Raw genomic sequence first — 10,419 nt, 5'->3', positions numbered from 1 at the left:
TCCCGACCCATGCCTTGCACATAGTAGTATCTCCCACAAATATATTATGAAACCTAGGGGTTCAATGATATTTTACATACCAATTGCAACCCAGTACCTTAGAATCATCAATATTTAAGAATGACAGACATAATAATTTAGTTTAAAAGTTGTATTAAATATGAAAATACAGTCCCAGCAATATAGTACCCTTTTTTTTATCGAAACACAAGATTCAATGAGGGCCCAGATGACCATTGGCGCCAACATGCATAAATAGGATGGAACTTACATAGATTAGTTCTTACTTTCTGAATATTAGTCTGAATTTACAGAAGCTACTTCTCAGGGCCTTGGAATATATACGTCTAATTACATCAAACCATACGGACCAATCATCTCCATTGCATAGTGAGGTTGAGGACACTTTTTTTTATTTACACAGTCCAAAGTGACCAGTCTATTGCGGGGCGGGGGGTAATCACAGTTCTACAAAGGGACGACAATATGATACAAATAGAGTACCGAGTTAAGAACCTTTCAGGCCCAGTTCTTCCGCTTAGATCTCAGCCTCATTAGTTTGTCCTTCCATGTTGCTGCAGAACAGAGAAATCAACACTAATTTAACAATTCTCGGTACATTTTAGCTAAAGGGACTTATATTTTAAGAACAGTATACAATATCAATTTCTTGGATGCGATCTACACGTTCATGTCAAATCAGGTGACATTTGTCTCCTTTGCTCATTTGTACGGCACAAACTGGAGCTAGTTTTACAGTTACTGGATTCGACTATGGTCACCATGGCTGAAAGGAAGAAAGTCCCCAAATTGACCTGCTCAATCTTGACCACATCCTCGTTCCAGAGAAGGAGGATTCCTCCCCGGGTGCCGTCAGCCGGGCGCTCAGCAAAAGATTTTAGACGATGTCCTCCAAGGAAGGCTGCAGCGGATTGATCAATATTGGCCAGCTTGGTTTCTTGCAGACAAACAATGTTGCAGGGGGTCGAGGCAATGGTTTCATGAACAGTCGCTCGTCGTGCAGGACAATTGAGGCCTCTAACATTCCAACTGAGAATACATAGGTTGTTGTCATTCATGGCTAACCATACAAGAAGCAATCTGAAGGACTCCTTTTTTCAGGAGATGATTAGCCAGAAGCCCCTCGATGGAGTTAGGTGGCTGATCACTGGAGATTTCAACCAAATCTACCGCGCCCGCGACAAAAACAAAGCAAATATGGACCGGAGTCGTATTGTTCGCTTCCGTAATGCACTCAATTCTTGTGAGCTCAAGGAGATCCACCTACAAAATAGAAAGTTTACATGGAGCAATGAGCAGCATAATCCCACTATGAGCAAGCTGGATAGCTTTTTTTGTAATGAAGATTGGGACATCCATTTTGGCTCCCACATCCTGCACGCGTTGTCATCCTCGCTCTCCGACCATTGCCCCCTTCTCCTTGCTAGCGACGAGGGACCCTCAAGGCCAAAATCCTTTAGGTTCGAAAATTTCTGGACAAACATGCCAAACTTCAAGAAAGTTGTTGCTGATGCATGGAACGAAAGGGTGAGCCACCATGACCCATGCCAAATTCTTTTCCACAAGTTGAAGACAGCTAGTCAGAGATTGAGGTGCTGGAGCAGGAAGCTTTTCTCTCGCCATAAAGTCCAACTCCACATGGCTCTCGAGGTCATCCTGCGCTTGGACATGGCACAAGAAATTCGGACCTTGAGCAACAACGAGCAAGATCTAAGGAAACAACTCAAGCGGAAGGTTGTCGCTCTGGCTGTCCTAGAGCGAGCTAGAAAAAAGCAATCCTCAAGGATAACCTTGCTTAAAGAGGGGGATGCCAATACGCGTTTTTTCCATCTCCGAATCAATCGGCGGAGACGGAAAAACTTTATCCATCGTCTCCGGCACAACCAAGGATGGGTTACCAATCATGACGACAAGAAAGCCATTGTCCATGAGCACTTCTCCACGGTCATTCGTAAGGGGCCGGCACGGTCAAAAGATTTCAACTGGGAGGCCATTCAAACCCAGCCATGTGATCTTACGGATCTGGACCTACCATTCACTGAAGAGGAAACTAAAGCGGCTATTTTCTCCTTACCAAGTGACAAGGCACCGGGACCGGATGACTTCACCGGTATTTTTTTCAAGGAATGTTGGGACATCATCAAGCGGGATCTGATGGCTGTTGTCAATGGCTTCTCCAACCTGCGCGCCTCTAGCTTCACCTGGCTCAACTTAGCGAACATCGCCCTTATCCCGAAAAAAGATGGCGCTGAGGACATTTCGAATTTCAGACCAATTAGCCTCATTCATGCGGTCACCAAAATCATCGCTAAAATGATGGCCTCTCGCTTAGCCCCTCACATGCCCAACCTAGTCTCCAATGCACAAAGTGCTTTTATCAAAAAGAGAAGCATCCACGACAACTTTATGTATGTCAGAAACTTGGCCAGACGCTTTCACCGTACGAAATCCCCTACCCTCCTTCTCAAGCTCGATATCAAAAAGGCCTTCGATTCGGTCAGATGGGACTATTTGATGGATTTGCTCCGACACCTGGGCTTCCCAAGCCACTTCCGTGATTGGGTTTCGACGCTCCTCTCCACAGCCTCCTCCCGTGTGCTACTTAATGGCATTCCCGGCGACCCGATCAGACATGGACAAGGCCTTCGACAAGGGGACCCGCTCTCGCCGCTCCTCTTTGTCCTTGCTATTGACCCCCTACACCACATACTTGCCAAAGCCACGGCCCAAGGGAGCTTGCATCCGCTCAGAGGTAGACCGATCCGTGCGTCCTTGTACGCCGATGATGCTGCCATCTTCGTTGCACCCATTAAAAGTGATATTCAATTCCTGGCATCGACGTTGGCCTCTTTTGGGGAGGTCACCGGCTTGGTCACCAATTGTGCAAAGAGTCTCGTTGCGCCTATCTGTTGCGAGGGCATCGATCTTCAAGATGTTCTACATGACTTTCCAGCAGTTCGCTCCGGCTTCCCAATGCGATATTTGGGGCTGCCCCTCTCAGTTAGAAGACTCAAAAGGATACATTTCCAATATTTAGAGAACAAGGTCGCCGGCAAGCTCCCGCCATGGGCGGCCAAGCACGTGGCCACCCCTGGTCATATTGTCCTCGTCAAGGCGGTGCTCACGGCCATTGCAATATACCATCTCACGCCCCTTGATTTACCCGTGGAGGTGAGAAAGAAGATCGATAGTTTGAGACGCGCATATCTGTGGGCAGGTTGTGACAAGGTCATGGGAGGAAAATGCAAAGTCAATTGGGAACTTGTGTGTAAGCCAAGGATTTATGGTGGACTAGGAGTGCTCAACCTCGAGAAATTCGCCACCGCCTTGCGTCTTCGTTGGCTTTGGTATGAATGGGCAGACCCCCCAAGCTTTGGCTAGGCTCTGGAACCCCATGTACTGACAAGGACAGAGACATTTTCGCGGCTGCCACCATGGTTCACATTGGAGACGGTTGCAGCGCGAGCTTCTGGAACTCCTCTTGGCTGGATGGGATCAGGCCGAAAGACATTGCACCCGCTCTCTACGACATCTCTAAGAAAAAGACGTGCACAGTCCAAAAGGCACTCCTGAACAATTTTTGGGTCAGCCAAATAAACACCCAGCATGGCCTATCCTTGGGGCACATCCAGGAGTTCGCCCTCCTTTGGGAAAGGGTGTCTGGGATCAACCTTGTTGCGGGAGTCCGTGATACTATCCTATGGAAGCTCACTACAAGTGGCGATTATTCTGCTTCTTCGGCCTACATGGCGGAGTTCGAGGGCCATCTCAGGAGCAACATGAACATGTCCGTTTGGAAAGCTTGGGCGCCTCCCAAGTGCAAGTTTTTTGCTTGGCTCGTCATCCAGAATCGTGTTTGGACAGCGGACAGGCTCCAGTGTCGGGGCTGGCCCAATTATGGGCTTTGCCCTTTATGCAAGCAAGTTACTGAATCTGCACCCCATCTCCTATTCCAATGCAGATTTTCCCAACGCGTTTGGGCTAATGTGGCTTCATGGATCGGCGTAAACAGTGCTATCACTGCAGGCTGGTGTAACGAAATTTCTGTAAAGGAATGGTGGTTCAAGACTATCCTAGATAGGGGGCCCCCGAGGAAGGCTCTGGCCTCCATGCTCATGCTTGTTTCCTGGGAACTCTGGAATGAGCGCAATGCAAGAGTTTTTAGGAATGTCGCTACCACAGTGACCATGGTCACTGCTAGGATAAAGGAGGAGGCTCGTATTTGGGCGATTGCAGGCGCTAGACACCTGTGTAATGTAATGCCGCGAGAGTAGACTCCTTTCCCCCGCCTTGCGGGTACCTGTTAAAACTTCTCTCTTAATCAATGAAAATGGCAAATCTTTTGCCTTGTTTCAAAAAAAAAAAAGTTTTACAGTTCACGACAATCCTCACCTTCCAGCAGAAAAAATATATTTCAAAACATCTTGAGAACACAGAACTATATGAAATCCTTATCGAAGAGCCAAAAGAGATCTAAATGCTCTTATATTTCTTTGGGAGTATCATCCATTGTTTCTAGTGCATTGATGCATCAAAATAAGGCCATCAAAACACAATCGTTACCTGCATCTTTGTATCTCTCTTCAACAACTGCAATGAACATGTTTCGCACCAAACTGAACTCTTGAGCTTCAACGCAGGGCTCTCCATCAGGTCTGACAAAAAGCTTAGTGTAAGGAGACTAACATGCAGGAAGATGGATGAGCTTTTGAACAATAAATTATACACAGATTGAACTTTTTTGACAATGAAACACAATTTTGAATGGAAGAACAAATTATCAACTCATAATCGACCCTTCAACCATAAGTTACTGTGTCTAACTCGTTTTCGGAAAGGTCCGACTGAGAACACTCATTCTCATTCTTATTACAATTCACATACATTTTTTATTGCCAGGAAAACCAAACAAATTAATGCAAGGATCGAGGTATGTAGAACAAACTGCTGTCACAATTGGTTTGTGCACTCAGGCCACAACAACATAGGTCCATAAAAGAGATACCTGTCAAGTTCAGTAAACAATAAACCATCTGAAAGGCCACCTGCAGCCACCAATTTTGCTGGCTCGACTGATCTTATGCCATCGCTGTATGCAAGACTCCTATGTACTTGTATAGGAACCTGTTTTTGTCAAGAGCAACGACATAAATATATGTGATGCACTCCATAATAAGATAAGATGGGCTTTAGATCATATTCGCTATGAACGTAATTCTACAATTATCCTCACATTTGGTGTCTGAATTATGGAAAGCATGACATGATTACCCCTGGTTCACGTGTATAAAAAAAATTACTACTAGTGATCCATTTTGCTAATGCTAGTAACCTTGTGAGCTTGCAGCTACGTTCTAAACTCATCTAGAATATTAGAAAAGACGCTAAATCATTAAGCCTTAAAAGGAGAAGAATCAACTTAGAAATGAAGAGAAACTGCAGCAACAGAAAGAGAAACGGAGAAGAATGTCATCATCTAGTGCCAGGGCTATTAGATACAAAAATGAACCTTCAACATTAAAATAATACCTTGCAGCGAACAGCAATATTGATAGCATCCGAAGGCCGAAGATCAAATGTTATACTCTCTGTTTGATCTCCAATCTGCAGTACAGGCAGTTTTCACTTCAGAACAATTATGATATTACTGTACCCACTGAACACGATGTTCAGTTTCCTTCCTAGCAATTTACTCAATTACTCGAGTACCTTTGTTAGATAAAGCTCGGCACAGTATGCTTCTTGAATTCTTTTGTTTACCCGAACAAGTTTTACCTGGAAACAGCCACAACATGAGAGAAGGAATAAATTAATGAGTTATGGTTTCTGAACTGATCGCGATCCAGAGCATTCCAATACCTCATAGCCCATCTTATCGATCAGTTCCTTAACAACTTGATATATGGTAGGTCTTGCCTAAAACAAGAAAGGGTTACTGACTTTATGAATCAAAAGAAATGGGCGTGAACTGTAGAAATAAAATAGGGTATTACAATATGAACATGGCGAATAGCAGCCATCAGAAGTACACTTGGCATCTCCACTGAAAAAAGTACATTGGCATGTATTATAATCAAAGAGATATTCTAATTTCAAACTTCCAAAGAGAATAGGAAGTTGTGCATACAAACAATGATTGGAAGTAAAGTTCCACTTCCATCTTCAATTCTCAAAACGATAGCAGGTTGTGGTGCACTCTCTGGAATCTCTCTCCCTTGAGAATTATTATGCACACACCGCAGGTTTTTCCCATCTCGCATCTTTACTATATATCCTTCTGATCCACTTCTGACCTCAACTGGAAAAGAAAACACAAAACACATGCTTCACTAACAATTACTGAAGAACAAACACATCCAATATATTGCTGTTAAAAAATTAGTTAGTTGATGGGCACCTATCTGTTCATTATTCTGTAAGTGTAACTAAATCTGGGAATATATTTCCAGCATTTATCATGTGATACAAATATGATGTATCCTATTACTCCCTGCACGATTGCTTCTACTTCCCTAAATATCTCGAAATTAGGCTTTTGCCCCGTTTATAGATAAAGCACCAGCCAAGTCCATACAGCAAGTTATCCATGTATGAGGAAAGTAAATAATAATTCTGCTACGGCAACAACACAAACATGCCCAAAAGCGAAACACCAAAGCGATAGAAGACGCCTCTGGGAAAAGGTGTCAGTTGCTAGGGGATGCAGAGAGCTGACGGCCGACCATCTGAAGACCATCCAGCAGGCCACCTAGCCGGTCCCTGTCCCCCCACCTACAGAGCGGCTGTCACTGCTGGATCCAGGTTGAGTGCCGCAATATGCTGTTCCGCACGCTGAGCGGCGGTGGGCTCCGTTACCTCCGCTCCCGCCCTGGAGCGCACCGGCCAGTCGCTCTGACGGGAGGCTGGTGAGGAGTGCGGCGAGCCACGGAGGTGGCGAGGTAGACCATGACCAGCTTCAGGGCACGCGGAGATTCACAAGGACCAGTGTCGGTGACCCGGGGACAAGCAAGCGGAAGTAGGACACCACGCCAGGCAAGCGGGGCGACGAAGGAGGGCAGATCTCCATCCCGTAGAGTCCTCCCCTACTTTGTCCTCAGATAAAGAAAGGGTGGAGGTGAGGTCGGTGAGGAGGTGATCACGGCCCTAAGCAGCGAGGTAGCCTGCGCACTAAGGGAGGTAGGCACCCGTGTCGACTAGGGGGGCAGGGGCAGGAGGAACCACGGCTACCGCCTGCACCTACAGTCCTGCTACCCGCTCAGACGGCGCTACGTAGTCGTGGCCCTCATCATCCGAGGAAGCGTCAGACTCATCGTCGTCATCCAAGGAGGCGCCAGACTCGTCGTCATCATCCCCGGGGAGGCGGTGGTTGGGACCATTGTTTGGGCGGTAAGGGGTCTAGCGGCAACACTCCTCCTCACCGTCAACTGAAAGTGCAACTAATGCCCTTGGTGGATTTTGGTAATTAATGTCAAATATCTCAAAGAACTAATGCCTTAACTAGCTTATCTCAAGAAAGTTCCATTAGGTTGCAACAAAGGAGATGAAAGATGGCCCACACAAATTTGCGCGAAGACTTGGTGAAGCAAGGACTTAATTCTATATTTTAGTGATCCAAAATCACATTGTGTCCATAAGTATGCCCATACTATCAAAAGGTGAATGAGATTGCTAAGCTGAGTCTTTTGCTCCATGTGCTTAAAGGTCAAACTCCGGAGCCCTCAAAAGACTTCCTTTTCTCCACTATATCTACCTTTGCTTTAGATCAATACTAGCAAAACTATCCCTGAGACAATGCCACAATCCAACGTGGGAGCTCAAGTGGAAAACCCTCCTTTCTACACAGTATTCTTTTCCCTAAGTTTGAGTATACAAATCATGTATTGTGCCCTTAATAAGGAAAAAAATGAGCACAGAAATGGAACTTGTAATAATAAGAATAATACTTAAAATTTAACGCCAGTAATGCTCTAGTGATGCACCAGAGAAATTACAAATCTTGCATAATTAGTGAGATAATAAAAGTAATCTAAGTGCAAACAGATTTAAGCTGATGTAATTCTTGAACATATATGATACAGAAAAATATTCAAACCACCATGGCGCAAAGAGATTACCAGCTTCAAGGACAGTGGAATTAACATAATCTTCATCATTCTCATTGAAGTTTCCAGCCATGTATCCATTACCATCAGATGAGGAGCTGAAGCTACGACAAATAGGACCAAAGTTCTTTGAAGATGACTGAGAGATTGGAGAAACTAGTCTAGTAATGTTGCGGTATTTAGACACAGCACCCAAGAATGCAGTGCCAAGCTGCCCAGATTTGATCAATGAGTTGTTGACAAGGGCAGCAGGAAGCCTTGCTTGCATTATAGGGCGACAAAGAATTGGTCCCTCCATTGCCATCAATGTGCCTACATAATAAAAGTTAAAATGATTAATAAGTTTGATCAGAATGGGAGACCTAGCCTAAATGGAAAATCAAATGGGAAATTATTTCTGCACCTTCTAAGAAATAATAGCAGTGAAATGCTAGTAAGAAAATTAATCTAGTACAGTATGTTTATAGATTTAACAATCAGCTCTGTAAATTAATCTAGCACAGTGGCATTAACATAATCTTCATCGTTTTCTTGAAGCTTCCAGCATAATTAATCACTGCTGATTGCCACAGCAGCATTAGAAATCCGTAAATATTTTATCATTACTGTAATTTCCATGCTAATTGCAGTACGCACACAATCCGACACCCATATTAGCAGGATAACTCCTTACAGAAGATCATATCAGAAGGTAAGTCTTGGCGCCTGCGTAGACAAAATAGAAGAAACAACATTGAAGTTGACCAATCAATTATATAAGCCACTGGAGATTTTTTTTTCCTCTTTCTTATAGTGTATATTTGTCAATTTTGCCAATTTTGCGCCACAATTGACTCGTAAAATAACCGCACTAATCCAAAAGTAAGTAACGAATCAAAGTCCATTTCTACACGCAAGCAACAAGCAAGAACCGACCAAAATCGATGCTCGAGCCAGAAACAATCACCCGAGGAGACCAAAATCCCCAAAGATGTACAAACCAACGCGAAGGGAAATCAGAAAACGAACGGGAAATCCCGGAAATAGCCAGCAAAAACGGGAAAAGAATCACGGCGATCAGACCACGGATCACATCAAAATAAGGGTTAAATCGGGGGGAGACCGGAGATCGCCTTACCAACAGCAACGGCCGTTCCTCGGAATCGAGCACGAGCGCAACCCTTTTTTTAGGGGAAACACGAGCGCAACTTTATAGAGATAAGTGACCAAGTATATTTATTGTCTGGGGGTGGAAAATGGAAGCGAAAGAGGTGGGGCTTGGCCTTCCCTTTATCCAGAAGAGAGCAGAAAATGTAGCGGTGGGCGAGCGGTTCCTATGCAGTACCAGTGGGCGAGTGGTAAAATGTTTGGCTACAGTATGGCTACGAGTACTGTAGGATAGGCTTTGTGGCGTAGTTTCGAAGAGAGAATATGTGAAACTTGCTTGCGTGCTTCCCCTTCAAGAAAGTAAGTGAACATCGGCATAGTATATCCTTTATTTTCGAAGTTTCGGTTATCCCCAATTATACTGGCCATGGGTAGCCTGGCCCGGACGGCCCGACCTGACCTTGTCCACAGGTCGTGCCTGGGCCTAAATTTTGAGTCCGAAGGCCGAATCTGACCTGAGCCCGTCCTATTAGCGATTAAAGAAGAGGCCTAGCCCGAGGCTCGGTGGGCTTTTACACTAACGAGCAGGGCCCTGATAGCTATCCGCGTCAATATTTTTATCGAAGAGAAAGGGATGATACAACACAGCTACGGTAGATATTTTTCTCAGTGATGAGACCAAGATTATCGAATCGATAGGAGAACCAAGCAACATTATGTAAACGGTACCTGCACACAAAGAATAGATACTTGCAACCCGACGTGTAAAGGGGGTTGTCAATCCCTCTCAGGTAAAACATAAATTAGTTTGTAGTAGATTGGATAAATAGATCTCACGGAAACGTGAAATAAAAAAAATAACAAAAATTTGCAGCAATGTATTTTTGAATTTTGGAATAATAGATCTGAAAATAAAAGTGGTAAATAGTAGATCGGAAAGCAAATATGATGATAGAGGCAAAGGTGTCATGTCTTTAGATGAGATGGCGGCTATCATTTTGATGGAGTAGACTTTGGTAATCCGACTACGAACGTGCGAGGACGTCGCGCCTTAGTAATCGCTAAACCAATTTCAAAAGGTTATTGACCACGCCAGAGCACAATCAACCTGACCACGAAAATTTATTTCCTGTAAGCAAACGAAGAACAAGTAAGAAACTGAAATTGCAATCTTGATATTGCGAATATAAGAGGAAAGCTTTATTAATGA

The 10,419-nt window shown here is 44.4% G+C and overlaps 1 protein-coding gene across 3 annotated transcripts; it reads right to left on the bottom strand.

Moving 5' to 3' along the window:
• Window positions 1-213: 213 nt before the first annotated feature.
• LOC125523598 (bifunctional nuclease 2) lies at window positions 214-9,538 on the bottom strand. 3 transcript variants are annotated; one of them, XM_048688622.1, is made up of 11 exons: window positions 9,241-9,462; window positions 8,797-8,828; window positions 8,136-8,435; window positions 6,149-6,319; window positions 6,015-6,064; window positions 5,881-5,937; window positions 5,731-5,796; window positions 5,551-5,625; window positions 5,027-5,145; window positions 4,585-4,676; window positions 214-575 (listed from the first exon to the last, which is right to left on the bottom strand). In XM_048688622.1, the coding sequence occupies exons 2-11, from the start codon at window positions 8,804-8,806 to the stop codon at window positions 520-522; spliced, it is 996 nt and encodes a 331-aa protein (XP_048544579.1). In that variant the 5' UTR covers window positions 8,807-8,828; window positions 9,241-9,462; the 3' UTR covers window positions 214-519. The 3 variants fall into 3 exon arrangements, with proteins under 3 accessions (XP_048544579.1, XP_048544580.1, XP_048544581.1); XM_048688624.1 differs by having other exon boundaries at window positions 563-1,284; window positions 9,241-9,467; XM_048688623.1 differs by lacking the exon at window positions 8,797-8,828 and having other exon boundaries at window positions 9,241-9,538.
• Window positions 9,539-10,419: the final 881 nt, after the last annotated feature.

Source organism: Triticum urartu, chromosome 7 (assembly GCF_003073215.2).
Source record: "Triticum urartu cultivar G1812 chromosome 7, Tu2.1, whole genome shotgun sequence".
In the NCBI taxonomy this organism is placed as follows: domain Eukaryota; kingdom Viridiplantae; phylum Streptophyta; class Magnoliopsida; order Poales; family Poaceae; genus Triticum; species Triticum urartu.
The sequence above is the reverse complement of the archived record's forward strand: the minus strand, read 5'-3'. Positions and strand labels throughout refer to the sequence as shown.